This window comes from Xiphophorus hellerii, chromosome 6 (assembly GCF_003331165.1).
Source record: "Xiphophorus hellerii strain 12219 chromosome 6, Xiphophorus_hellerii-4.1, whole genome shotgun sequence".
Lineage (NCBI taxonomy): Eukaryota > Metazoa > Chordata > Actinopteri > Cyprinodontiformes > Poeciliidae > Xiphophorus > Xiphophorus hellerii.
In genome coordinates, this window is record NC_045677.1 from 232,070 (window position 1) to 246,585 (window position 14,516).

The following is a 14,516-nucleotide window of genomic DNA, read 5'->3' on the forward strand; positions in this document are numbered from 1 at the left end:
TTGAACCAGTGGAAAATGTCCTGCAATCCCCTGGAGCATTTCATCAGTGACAAAGTGACTGATGATATGAATATATGTATAGAGTGATGTAACACCTGTTCCTTCCTGAGCCTTCCTCAACCCTGGCAATGACATTAACATATGGAACTTGACAGTATTTTCTCCATTTGTATTATTTGTTTTTCACATTAGTGTTCACTGATTCTTTTCTGACTGTGTCCAGGGTGATTGTTTGGACCTGGGTTACACTTTGATCATCATAGTCTTCATCATAGTTGGTATCTGAATATCTTTCATCATGCATGGCTGGGGGAGTCCAGTCCTCATCATAATTCTCATCATCTTAGCTTTACTGCTCTATATAGCTTGAATTGTCACACATTATCATGTTGATGACTATTTCAAGTATTTTCTTTCTCTCTTCTTCTTCCTCTACTCTTTTTTTAAAATCTAAAATATATATAAATAACTAGTCGATACACAATAAAGATTATGGTTTTAGAATAACTACTATTGTGAAAAAAAAAACTAAATTTATTTTGAAATGACATTTAATGATAATTATTGAGTAAACAAAAGTTTGCTGAAAAGGCTGAATTGTGGCTATGACATTGATTACTTTATAAAAATATGACATTACTGTTCAGTGATAAAGCACCTTAAGTACCTGCAGTATCAAATATGATATGTGTATCATATTTTAACACGATTTAAATGTAATATAACAAACACATTTCTAGGTAATTGTGCATTATTTCAAAACATAAAACACTACTTTAAAAAAGTGAATAACAATGTATATATTATTTTTACTGTAAGTCGTCAAAAATGGGCAAAGACTTTCTGTATGACCAATCTCATGTGAGACAAAAAAACGCTGTTTCTCTGCCTGCAGTGCAATGATAATCCAGTAGATGGCAGAATACAAGTCTCAAATTGTATACAATAGGTTGTTTGGGTAAGTATTGATTGTGGTGTAAAAAATGGAGACCACAGAAACGTCTGTATTATATATGATACAAATGGTGACATAGAGTTGCATTTTTGATTTTGTATAAAAAGGCTTAAGTGTTCAATTGAAAAATGTTCCAGTTTTTTTTATCTGATCAATTGTTAGAATTATAGATTACTACAATAATGGTAAGTTGCAGCCTTGGTACTGTTGTGTTCTGGTTGTGTTACCAAACAGCACTATATTTATAATGTACATCTTGAGCTTCTTCTTCAGCTCTACTGGCTAGAAGAGAGTTCCTCCTGCAAGTGATGATCTTTAAAAGCAGGACAGTCTCTGTTGTCCGTCTCTTTTCCTGATTCAAGGTTTCCCCCAGAAAACTTGCTAAACCTGGCAGTTGGGTGCTAGGGCAGTCATTTATCCAGCAGTCCGTCGTGTTTTTGAGTTACAAAGTGTATAAAGCTGACAGGAAATTTGAAAATAACACTTGATAATTATGTATTATTGAAAGATTGGAAGACCAATTCCTGAACACCAACTATGAAATCTTAAAAAATGCAAACATTAAAAAAAAACTTCAATAAATAAGAAATACTTTGCCTGGTGGGGGCACAAGTAAAGCCTGGTGGCCCATCAGGCTTATAATACACTGGGCGAAACCTGCTGATTGTGTCTCTGCTGTAGCAGAAGGGCACACCCATGAAAGGACTGCAGGTCACCAGTCCTATCCCACCCTACCCACCTGAGCCTGTGGCACCTCCACAAGGAAAGAGGGGCACTTCAGCTCTGACAGCTTTGCTGGAGATGGAGCAGAACCAGAAGTAAGTATTGCTGGCTTGCTGAAGTAAATCTGAAAGCATAAATCTTTCTCTCCTCTGCATTATTTCCCTGTTTTCCTTCAGGACCCTGGAGGAGCAACAGCAGCAGTCCAAGGCTACCCCTGCTGTGAGCGATCTGTCTAGCATCGCCATGGCTCCTACATATGTAGACAGTCCCCGTAAGGTGAGCACTTCTTCTCTGAATGCTTCAGGCTTCTACAGAGAAATCAGAATTTAATTTAATCAGCATCATATCCTGGGATCAAGCAGCTGTCCTTTGCTTGTGTTTGGGTGTGGGGCTTTTGCTCATGTCTTTCTGCATCTGTTCTGCTCTTGTTGGTGGGCTTCAGGTGTTTGATTGTGGGTTATGCTCTTCCTGTATGCTGACAGGACGCTGCCTTTGTTTTGGATTTTATACGTAGCCCTCGCTCCTCCTACATCTATCACTCTCAGGTCAGTAACTGGATCCCTGGGTGTTGCTGGAGCTGTTTGGTTGGTGTGTGTTATGTGTTGCATCTCTTCATACTAATACTTTATTATTGCTCGACTGACTCCTGCTGATCAGCAACCTTTCAGATTTGCCTGATGTGTTTTACTGCCAAGTAGAAAAGTCTCCATTCTCTAGTCTCATTTTCTTGTTTTGTCATGCATCAAACAGCTGGTTGTTTTGGTTTTTACCAGATAAAAGAAAATTAAAATGGAGTATAAATGGATTAGTCTAATGTGTTTTTTCAGTTTATCCATAAAAAAAAGAAATGTAAACAGACAAAGATTTAAAGAGGAGCGGCAAAAGGAACTTAGGTGAATTAACAGCGCAGGCCAGCTGATGGTCTCATTCAGGACATTACTGTGGAATATCGTTTCTGTTGCCAGGATACTGAGCTGTTAGCATGATGCTGTCAAACAGCAACAGTCTTCAGTCAGAGACCTCTTCAGATTTGTTGCAAAACTGACTGCTACTGGAGATCCTTCCTACCCTCAGTATCATCATCCACAATGACTTTTTGAAGATACTTGGATGATGTGAGTTATGAAACAAATTGAATTGAATTAAGTATTAACTAAGTGGAACAGTAATGTTTCCATTTACCACAATCCAGATTGGGAACACCACATATCTGTGGAAGAACAAAATTCAACTTTTTGCCAAGATGCTATATACTGCATGGCAGAGAACACACTGTTCACATAGTGACTCAAGGTGTTGACAGCATCATGCTGTTGGGTTGCTTAAGTCAGCAGGGTTAGAGAAACGGGTGAAAGCTGATGAAAAGATGGATTGATTTAAATAAATTAGAGAAAACCTCTTAAAAGCTGCAAAACACTTCAGACCAAGGAGTCTGGAACGGTTTAGATCAGAGCATACTTATATTAGAGTGGCCTAATCAAAGTCCAGACCTAAGAAACTGTGTAGCACTTTGAATTGCTGTTCACAGATTATCAGTCCTATCATGTCATTATTAATCAGGCCATAGATATTTACAAAGACTGTGATTTGTGTAAACTACCCTGAGGGGGAATTGTCAGGCTAAATGAAGACAAAGATTATAAATGAGCTATTTGTCTTATAACATTAGAAAGAATGGTAGCATGTAGAATTTGTTTTACAGATTTTAGAAGGACATTTTTCTGCTGTATTTTGTATTTAAAATGTCCTCTTGCACATCATGGCAATTATCCTTCCCCTAAAATTCACCTTTATCTTATTATTAGCAGCTACTGGAGCACAGCTTTCAGCACATCTCAGAGCTACTACTTCTCTGTTCTCTTTGTAGTGAAACCTTGTCATTGTTAGATGCATGTGTGTTTGCGTGTGTGTGTGTGTGTTGGGGTGGAAGCTGTCTTGGACGGCGTTGGAGTAATGTTGCTGTTCAGTAATGAAAAGTCTTGTTTTAAAAGCTTGGAGAATGTTTGTGCAGCAACCAGGTAACAGCTTTAGAGAAGAATAGCATTCTCTGTCAGTTAAGCCAAGGTGTCCTGTCGCAATAATCAATTAATTGCATGATAAATTAAAAAAAGCTTAATAATTTCCATTTGCATAATTTGTTGTTTTTCTCTTTTCTCTCTTTCTACCAAAAACTGGAAGATAAAGTCTTCAGTCTGGTGCTTTGGTCTCAACTAGCTCATTGTATTTGTTATTTTTGATGTTTTCTTTTATTTTGGATATTTAAAATGTTTTCTGGTTTCAGTAAATATTCATTAAAATTAAAAGTTTATTGATCTTTTAGAATGTGTTTTTGGTTTATTATGCCATTATATATTATATTACTTGAAAATGGACTCAAACAACAATCTTATCATTTATTGCATTAATTCCTGGGGCAATTTATCATCCTACAAAAGTAGTTTTTGTAACAAGCCTAAGCCAAGTAAAATTTCTTACTTAGTTAGAACTTCAGCTTAACCATCAGTAAATGTGTTTAGATGGGAGTGAGGAAATGTTACAGTTAGGAAAATAAGCTTTAGGTGTTCTCCTAGAATAAATGCATTAATTAATAAAAGTGCCTGTAATTGTGTAGCTGCCTGTGGAAACCTCTGAGCCAGCAGAGAAAGGAGCCCAGGCAGGGGCGGCAGCTGGAGCAGCGACCCCTGCAGGAGAAGCTGCAAACAGCAGCACAGACACCAGGTCAGCCGGCTTTACAGCCTGGTCAAACTGCTCATACCTTCTAAATGTTTAAAACTTGTATGTGGTATGTTGTCTCAGATAGTGAAATACACAGGAACTGGAGATCTCAGTGTGAAGAAGTGTTGCTCAGTGCTAATTGCTGGTCTCTCCACAGTGGCCAATCAGCAGCCGGGGCTCTCTGTCTGTCCTCCTCATCGACGCTGATGGAGATTCTGGATGCCATCAAACATCCCACGTAAGATTGAAGTTGTGTTTGGAGTGATTCACTGCAGAGTTGCTTTAATCACCGGGTTACTATGGAATCTGAAAAAGTATGGAATTTGACTGGAGCATTGCCTTGATCTGGAAAAGTATGGAAAAATGCTGGGTTTCAGATGACGTAGCATCAACGTCACCCAATCAGATGGAGGGCAAGAAGTAAATGCAGCCCGTTTACGTCTGTTGATCCAGCATCAAAATGTCTAAAGTCTGAGTCCTGTACGGTTGTTCCAACTGTTCTAATAGAGAGAAAGATAAACGTTATTTTTGTGTTTCGAAAGTAGTTGGTCACAATGGAGTTCATTTTAAAAAAACTTACTGAGAAAAGTGGATCAACAATCTACAGCTAAAATCAGGCGGAGTAAAGTCCCGGACAGAAAATATGTTTATTCGATGGGATTTTCAAGTAAAAAAAAAAGCAAGATAAATTAAATATAACCTGCCCAACCATACAGTCACAATGAGCTGTGATTACATGGTTCGTGGCCAGACACGAACATGGGATTGCTGTAGATCGCTGTGAATGGTTGACCTACGTTCTACCTGAATCCAGCGTCCTACAACGTCTCAACATTAACATACAACTCCAGCAAGAATTTGGTTTACAGAAGCTAAATAAATGATTTACCAGGAGATCCAAGCTCACAGAAATAACATGGGTTAGTTTGCTGTTAGCGATAGCATCGTTATCATACTTAAAATAGCACAACTCACTACTCACCCGACAGAAACAAGTCGACAGCCATTTAATGCTTCTTTTGATCCCTAATGCTTTACCCAACCTGAAACTAAATGATTTTATTCTCCAGGCTTTTGAAAACTTTCTTCTGGCTCGTCATATAACATGAGGTCTGCAGCACCAGATACTGTAGTTAGTTAATGCAGTGATTCTTAAGAAGTGGAACAAAATGGGTTTAAATTTTCCCCCAATGTTTTTTTAATTATTCCTCAAGCTTATGTATACAAAGATGACAAATAAGGTTTTGGAAATGTAAAGATGATAAGGTGCAGGCTCCCAGTTGCAACATTTTTTTGAAAATTACATTTTTAATGAACCAGACCCAGAACTTTGTCATCACCATCTGACAAAAATAAACATAAAATTATTTTTTAATGACCCTATTAGTGATATTTTTACTCCGTTTTACAGACAACTGTTTCTCAAGAAATAAAAGAAATATTTAAAACAAAAAACAACATAAAGTCCATCTGATGGAGTTGACACAGAACTGAAGATGGTGACATACTAGTGAGTAAAAAGAAAAACTTGATACATGTGAAGTAATGCCATTTATGTAAAATACATTAAAATGAATTAAGTGCACATTTAAGTGAGATGTGTCAACACTACCACTGAAAGAGTCACAATGTCAGTTAGAAACTCTGACAGAGTTGACGAAATGCCAAACTACCTCAATTTATATGATGTTATTCTGAAGGAGGCCATATTGTAGCTCATCAGGTCCATGAAATCTTTGCAGTATACTAAAATTAAACATTTATTTCACAAAATTTCATCAAAGTTTTGTAAATTGGATTTATTTCGAGCGGTTCTTAAAGACAGGCAACAAGATTTTATTAAACAGTGTCACTGCTTTTAAATTGTTTTTTATTGTTTTACGGTGTTAACAAAACTTGGGACAAATTGGAAAATGTATAAAAATGAATTTTAATTCAATTTACTGATACTTTTATAATTATTTATTGGAATACTTATACTTAATTGCCATAATATACGATCTTAGTTTTCTTTTAATTGTTTTAAACTATTATAATGTATTGAGTTCTGCTCCAGGACAAGGGATTTTAAAGACACCATCCAGCTACTACAATGTGTAAAATAAAAAATATTCAGCAAACACCAGGAAAACATACATTGTTGTGCTCACATGGCCCAGGTTAGTTTAGTCAGATATTTGAAAAAATTATATTTTGTGTATATTTTATTCAAATTTTGTGCTTTATCATAGGACGTGTTTTGTCCCTCTTCTCAAGAATCACTGAACGTCGATCGCCTCGACACGGGGTTAATCCTCAAGATTATAAGAGAAGTCTTTTTTTACCGAGATAATACGGATCATATCCTAAATATATGTGTATTTTTTCTAGATATCTCGTCTGTTCCAGCCCATTTATGGCATTATCATACTCGCTGTGGTCCAATTTGCTCTGTTTTGAACCAGAGAAATCCACTTCCAGACCTCCATCTGAATTTCATGCATCATCCAGGTCATGGGTCTGAAACCCAGCAATTTCCAGACTTCAATTTAGGGAATGTATTTGTTCTTTCCTTTCTTCCTCACCTTCTTGTTGAGATGCTTTTTGCTGCAGAACCCCCCCCCCCCCCCCCACACACACAGAAGCTATTGTGGTTATCTTCTGGCTAATATCTGGTCTGATATAGTGATCCTCTTCTGGAGGAAGATGGCCTTAAATGATGAACTTTAACACAAGACCACATCACACCATTATAGCAGAAAGTGTAATATTTCCATAAATTTATGTCATCTGTAGTCTGCTCTGACTCAGCCATCATAATGGCTGTTTTAAAGGGACATATGGAGATGTCAAGCATATTCAAGGAAGATTGTTCTGTAACTGTGTGCTCATTTCATCAACTTGTATTTGTCCAGTGCAAAATTATAGAATAGAATAGAATATACTTTATTGATCCTCAAGGGGAAATTGCTTATTAGTAGACAAACTACTCAATCCGAGGTCTTACATATTAATAATACAAATATAACCATAAGACATACAGTTTATATATATATATGTATCTAAGAGTGATGTAAGTAAGTAAATAAAGTAATCTCAAGGCATTCTGCAATAAAAACAGAAATATAAAATCAAACAGAGATGCTAAAATTGAATCAAATACATTCCAGTTTGGCGCTGTGACGGTGCAGGGGTTAGAACACAGCTCACGTAATTAAGCCTTAGTCCTCTATGCAGCCGTCACAGGTTCGATTTCTGACCTGGTGACCTTTGTCGCATGTTTTCTCTTATTACCCTACTTTCCTGTCATAGCACTTTCAAATAAAGGATACTAGAGCCAAAAAACTTTTAACAATTACATCCCAGTTCAATCCAGTGCAGTTATATTCAGTTTATTGTGCCAGTATATTTACCATACCAATTTTATTTATAGGGCACTTTAAATACCCACTAGACTTAAAATGCTGTACACAAACATATAATTCCAATATGATTGAAATCGATAAACAAAGTAGTATATAAAATAGTAAAAAATAATCAAATACAATACAGCAAAGTCAACAGTTCAGATCGTGTTAAAGCGATGTCACTAAGATTAGTTGGTTTTGACAAAGGAGGGGAAACATTTGTATTGGTATGGCCCCACCCCTAGTTATCTGTCCTGTGTGGGTGTGTGTGTTTTCATCTGGGTGTTTTAGGACCGGTGTGCAGCTGCTCCCAGAGCAGAAAGGCCTCCCACTCAACTGCTTTATAAGTGCTGAAGTTGTTCATTGGCTGGTCAACAACGTGGAGGGCGTGGCCACACAAGGCATGGCTGTGGACATCATGCAGGTAAAAGAGAAACATCATGTGCTGCTTTTAGTAAATGACCACAAGGGAAGGTTTGCAGGCATGGCATGCATGATGCTAACAGGAAACTTACGAAGTTATGAATGTAGATGTGGGTGGTTGCAGAAATTGATAAACTGGTGCAGGTTTACTGAAAACCTCTTTAGAGTCATTTTAAATGTGAAAGTATTTTAAGCTTATGATGATGTTCAGTGCTCTCTGCTTTGTTTTGGGTAGAAAATGCTGGATGAAGGAGTGGTGGCCCACGCCTCTGGAGACGCCATGCGCACCTTCATCTATGGCTTCTACTTCTACAGGATAGTAGGAGAAAAAGAAGGTACACAACTTTAACCCAGCTTAGCCACAAGGGAAGGACAGCTGCTGTCTGGATGGGATTTCTATGGCGCTAAAACTGTCTCATAATTCACAAATGCACAGGACGAGATCCACACTTGTATTTTTGATGCAAACACAAATATATATTGATTTACAAGCTGTTTCTGGCCTGTGAGTTTGTGTGTGAATTTTGAGAATCCCCTCACGTTTCAATCCACAAATGTCTTTATTGTAATAAATGTTCTATTTGATTGGATGATCAGCAACCAATCAGATAGCTTCCTTGTTTCTCAGCCTGGCTTCTGGAAAAACATCACTTTGTGTTTCTGAGAAGCGTGACTTATGTGATCTATTGCACTGCTATGATAATTTATCATTTAAAGACCAGGGATTTATAACAATTCATAATATACAAAGGCTATTATTATCTTGAATAAATTCAACTATATAGAAAGATGCTAGCCTGATGCTATTAGCATGCAGAAGTGCTAGCAATCTAGGTAGCACAGCTTACTCATTAGAGCTCTGCTGATGCGCTAATGTAGGAGTTAGGTGTGCTGAAGATCACTAGCTTGTGATGATAGTTGCACAATTAAATTGATTAACATTAATAATGATAACGTGGGGATAAACAGCTCAATACATTAGATAGATATTTCACTTACCGCTCCTCTGTCAGAAGCCAGGCTGAGGTCAAACTGTCGTGCGTCGTCATAGCTACAGCGCTGCGGGAATGGGTTAATGTGATTGGCTGAAACATAGGTTACCCCAACGTTCATATGATTGGGTGAAACAAGGAAGCTATCTGATTGGTTGCTGATCATCCAATCAGATAGACCATTTATTAAAAAAAGACATTTGTGGATTGAAACGTGAGGAGATTCTCAAAATTCACACACAAACTCACAGGCCAGTAACAGCTTGTAAAACAATATATATTTGTGTTTGCATCAAAATCTCGTCCTGTGCATTTGTGAATTATGAGACAGTTTTAGCTTCATACATGTCCATGCCTTGTTTCTTTGCACCATGATGTTCATGTAGAGGTTTGTCACTGCAGGCCTCAATTCCCAGCTGCAGGCTGCTGGCGGCTGGTCCACTGCAGCCGTGGAGGATTTTGCCCTTTTCCAGAGAAAGTGGTTTGAAGTGGCATTTGTGTTGGAGGAGCGGCGGCCCTGCGACCTGCCCGCCTTCCTCTTGCCCTGGCTGCCCAGCCGGCCCGCCTCATACGCAAGTAGGCACAGCTCCTTCAGCCGCAGCTTTGGGGGACGCAGCCAAGCTGCTGCACTGCTAGGTATACCCAGCCCGCTCCTCGCAGCCCACACTGCCAGGAACACAACGCCTCATCCCCATCCAGCCTCATGTGGGTCTGGACAGCCTGCTGTGGGGAATGGCCCGGGTCACAGGGAGCCAGAGGGAGCCACACGCTCCAGGAAACCCTGGAGAAATCCAGCCCTTTTACTATCTCACCTATTTATTTATGAATTATTATAGTTGACCTGCTCTGCATTCTCTAGTGAGCCCTCTGCCTTCCACACACCAATTCTCTGATCTAAAGAAAAAATCTCAGTCTTTTCAGTTTGTGGCAAGATTCACCAAGAAAAACCATGCAGGGCTCAAATGACCTCCTGCATTTCTTCTTCTATTCTAGATGAGGGTCAGAGTGACATCATGATGATGGAGGACCTTGTTTCCAGTTTCATACAATCAAGATATTAAACAGAAATGTTTCACATGATCCAATTATTTTAATGTAGACCACCAATTAATCTTAGGACAGATTGTTATAGTTGTAATGATATTGTCCATAACATTTGTTATTTTTATACATAGACCTCAGCATTTTAGATATAAAGATATAAAAGATAAAGATATAAAATTAACTTTTTTGAGCTTTACATCATGTTATAATGTCCCCTCATCAAAAACATACCTGGAGTGTTGCCTTGATTTTTTACATGCATGTTTGAGAAATCCTTTAATCTCCGTGGCAACCACTCAGCTGTGCAAAATCCCTCTGTGGAGCACTGCCTTTAAGGCGGTTTCCAAGTTTCCTCAGTTTCCAAGCTTCAGAGCTTCCGCCTCACAGAGCAGCCCTCCCCATGACTCCCTCACTCAGCTCCTTCAGACTAGCCAGCAGCTGTTAGCAAACACCTGGCAGAACTGTGCATTTGCTGAGCTCATTGTAGAAGCTACTCCTCAGAGCAACGCTGGTAAAAACGTTGTTAAAGGGTTAATAGAGGAGCCATGTTGTGATGACTTCCTGACGGTGGAGTTTCAGAAAGAGCAGGAGTTTCTTAAAGAGGCAGAGGCCCAATTTCAAGATGTTCACCTCTTGAAAGAAGTAAACTTCTTTGAGGTCATATTTGATGCATATAGCATTTTTACTGAAGGTAACATAGTTACGTGATTGTGCTATAAAATGGCACTATGTTGCTTGAAAACACATAATGCTGCCCCTTTAGAGGCAGCAGCCTTCATGTGCTTTTGCCACCACTAGGAGCCACTATCAGTGTTTCTAGTTTCCATCTGGTTTCCATCTTGATCAGCCTAACAACCCAGTTCCAGCTGAAATGCACCAAAAAGGCACCGAGTCAAAATTCTGGCTACATCACAGCCAGCTCAGAAGTTCAACTCTGTTTGATCACATTTTTCCAATAAATGTTAATGTCCTGATCATGTTTTCAGATTGAATATGTTGCCCAAACTGACAACAGTGAGATCTACATGTACAAACCACCAAGTTTCTATTAATCCAGAAATGTTCCTCACCACCAACTCTGCAACATTTTCAGCACCATTATCTGTCTTGTTGTGTGACACACAGGTCCAGGGTTCAGCTCTCCTCACAGCAGGCTGCAGATCTGCATTAGGCAGTTGGTGTTTGTCTCCTGCATGCAGTAGCAGTAGTGATAGAGGGCCAAATCATTGATGCGATCTAAATTTCCTCTTCTACACAGTCAGACCAGTGCATGTGAACTGGTTACTGTGAAGGCGGTCCAGTTGTATTGATGTGGGGTTGGGTGCATGCTGTGGTGTTGGTGGCTGTGGGTCAGTTGCGCTGTGGTGTACAATGTCTTCAGCTGCTGCTTTCCTGTGTTTCAACTGAAAACACTCATTAATCCTAGAAATGTTTCTGCTTCCGCTTAATCTGCCTTAATCTGTCCACCTGAAAATGTTCAGGTTTTTGCCTTCCACCTGAACGTTTTCCTTGTGTTGCTTATCACCTTTAAGTTGATAATTCCATTTCAGATTATTCTCATTGAATTTTAACATCAGAGGTTTTAACTTGGGGATAAGTTAAAACATCTGATTATAAAAAAGTCCATTGCACAGTAAGTGAATAAAACCAGATTATATTAGAAAGGAGGCTGGATATTTATTATTTTTGAAAGAGAATGATAAAATTGCGAAAATTGAAATTCCGAAAGCAAATTTGCTTCGTGGAAACACGCTAATTAAAAAAAATCTCAGGTTTTTGGATAAAAACGTGAGATGAGGTGGTTTTCAGTCATATTGAAATAGGTATATTTTGCAGAACTACAATGGAAACACTTTTTTGCATCACATGATCACAAAAACTGGCTGTTACTACTGGCGAAAACCACGAAGAAGACAGCAGGAAGTCGTATTAGGAAGATGGCTTGTTTTTGTTTTTTTCAGACAATGTGCAGCTAAAAAAACCAGAGCTCTCACAGCATCACACTGTTCATAAAAGGTTTTGTGTCATTTGAACATGTTGAATCCTGTGGAGAATTATCCGTTCTCCATGATGAGTTCTTGATGTATGAGGTTACAGAAGAGTCAGTGAGTTGAATTCATGAATTCCATTTATTAACACCAGAATACAGCTGGTCCATTATGACCTGCTACCTTTAAGAGCTAACAGTCAAAATGGTATCCCACAAGAGTTTCCCATTCCCTTTGTTACCCTCTCTGTGAGCTCCGCCCCAAAGAGGGCGTTACCTAGCTCCTAGTATTCTGTAATCTTAGCTTTGAGGACTTTTCCTAACATGTCCTTTCCTCTGGCTTTAGCTTAGTAACTAACTAAAAGAGATAAAAGGAAAACACAGAATTATTTAGTCTCAACAATCCATAGCTATTCTCTAAATTCACTGACTACAATTTCCCAAAATGCCGCACACTTAGCGCTCCAACGCCTGAATGAGACAGCAACGTCTCCTCTGATGGATGATGCTATGACTCGTCTCCTGAACATTCAGGCGTGATTTTAGTTCAATTTCTTATTTAAACTAAACACAGTAATTGTGTTCTTTTGACATTAGCAGAACATAGACAAACATTTACACACATTTATATTGGAAATGTGTTTTCAGTGTTGATCTGAAGCCACTTTTTATGACTACATTTAGAAGATTAATGGCATTCCAGGTAACATGCTTATATAGGCCCAATGTGGGATTACTTGGGTACCATTTAGGGTCCCTTTGGAAAATCCTGTGTGTAACCCATTGCCTGTGTGCGTCAGTCAGTTTGGGGAATCCAGCAGTTTTATCCTCTTCACTTCCACTGAAGTTAATACAGTCGCTGTAATCTTTATTTCCCTTTCTGATCGCTGTCATCACCCCCACAGTAGGACATGATCCAAAACATAATGCTGAAAAATTAATCGTAGAATATCACTGATGTGATACAGATTTTATGACTTCATTTGACAACACATTATGTTTATAATACTGAAACTATTTTTGGAAAGTGTTGCAATCAAATATTTGATCTGTATATTTTTGAGTTGTATGATGACATTCGGATGTTTTAGGCCCAGTTGGGTGTCCTCAGCTACACCTTGGTTTTCTGCTTTGTGCTCTGGATCACTGCTTTGCATCCATCTCTCTCTGTAACTGCGCCTCGCTCCATCCAGGTCGCCTTCTACTCCTTTTACTTCCTGTTGTACTTTCTCTCCACCCTCCGGCCCCTCGTTGTCCATCTGTTCTGCAGCTGCTACCGTCCCAGAGCAGAAAACCGTCACACTGGACGTGGACATCAATAACCGCAGCGACCGAACTGAATGGTGCAGCTGCTATTACCATGGCAACTTCTCTCTTAATGCTGCCTTCGAAATCAAGCTCCACTGGATGGCTGTCACGGCTGCAGTGCTTTTTGAGATGGTAACATATTGGTTAACTGAACATGAAGGAAATGCAAAGAGAGAGTCAGAGACACAGTTAGCCATCTGGAATCGACGGAGTGGATTCTGAGGTTACTCTGTTCTGATAGGTTCAAGGTTGGCACAGGAAAGCAGCTTCCTGTGGTTTCCTGCTGGTTCCTGTTCTGGAGTTCCCCTTTGCGCTGACATCCTATCTGTATGGAGACCCACTGAGGGTCCAGCTCTTCATCCCGCTCCACATCCAGTGTCTGCTGAAGAACGGCAGCGACAACCTGTTCGAAGGTAGTAAATGCAGTACAGCTTCTTAAACATTATAGTCCTGACACAAAAGGTTGTAACCTCAACTTTTAGACCCAGTCTGGACTGATGACTCATTCTGGCCTTCCTGATGCATGGACTCCATCATTTTATTGATCCTAGTTTATCCAGCTGATTATTGATTGGTTTTGGAGGCCATTTTCATCAAATATTTTATCCACGTTAGTGTTCTTGGGCAGAATTGGGAGGTTTCATGGGGAATTGTCCCCTTGAAGCTGAGTGTGTGTCATTGACGAACTTCTGCCATGTGACTGTTTGAGTCCATCTCTGGTCTTCCTGTTTCCAACAGGGTTTGAACCAGAGACGTACTGGGACAGAATGCAGCTCTTTCAGGAAGCCATCCTCTACAGGTCAGTGCTCTTCAATTTTAATCAACATTTTATCTTTGGATGGATGTGGACCAGCTACCGGTACCAGCTCATCCTGAAGAGTTACCAAAACATTGCTATAATGTCCCATCGTACCACCTTGTGCTTTAAATACAATCCAAAGAAAGTCCCAGACTGACTCAGGTTTTCTTCAACCCACTGCTGA

At 39.3% G+C, this 14,516-nt stretch overlaps 1 protein-coding gene across 7 annotated transcripts in view; it reads left to right on the plus strand.

Moving 5' to 3' along the window:
- The window catches only part of depdc5 (DEP domain containing 5, GATOR1 subcomplex subunit), a 45,772-nt gene that overhangs the window by 29,917 nt on the left and 1,339 nt on the right, over window positions 1-14,516 (plus strand). For 2 of the 7 annotated variants that reach the window (XM_032565187.1, XM_032565185.1), the window contains exons 31-41: window positions 1,637-1,773; window positions 1,855-1,954; window positions 2,161-2,223; window positions 4,290-4,396; window positions 4,551-4,631; window positions 8,071-8,203; window positions 8,438-8,537; window positions 9,597-9,830; window positions 13,496-13,665; window positions 13,775-13,946; window positions 14,272-14,332. In XM_032565187.1, coding sequence (XP_032421078.1) covers window positions 1,637-1,773; window positions 1,855-1,954; window positions 2,161-2,223; window positions 4,290-4,396; window positions 4,551-4,631; window positions 8,071-8,203; window positions 8,438-8,537; window positions 9,597-9,830; window positions 13,496-13,665; window positions 13,775-13,946; window positions 14,272-14,332 — 1,358 coding nt within the window. Of the gene's footprint in view, window positions 1-1,636; window positions 1,774-1,854; window positions 1,955-2,160; window positions 2,224-4,289; window positions 4,397-4,550; window positions 4,632-6,763; window positions 7,919-8,070; window positions 8,204-8,437; window positions 8,538-9,596; window positions 9,831-13,495; window positions 13,666-13,774; window positions 13,947-14,271; window positions 14,333-14,516 lie in introns of those variants that run through there. The other 5 variants (XM_032565188.1, XM_032565186.1, XM_032565189.1 and 2 more) reach the window with 5 other exon arrangements.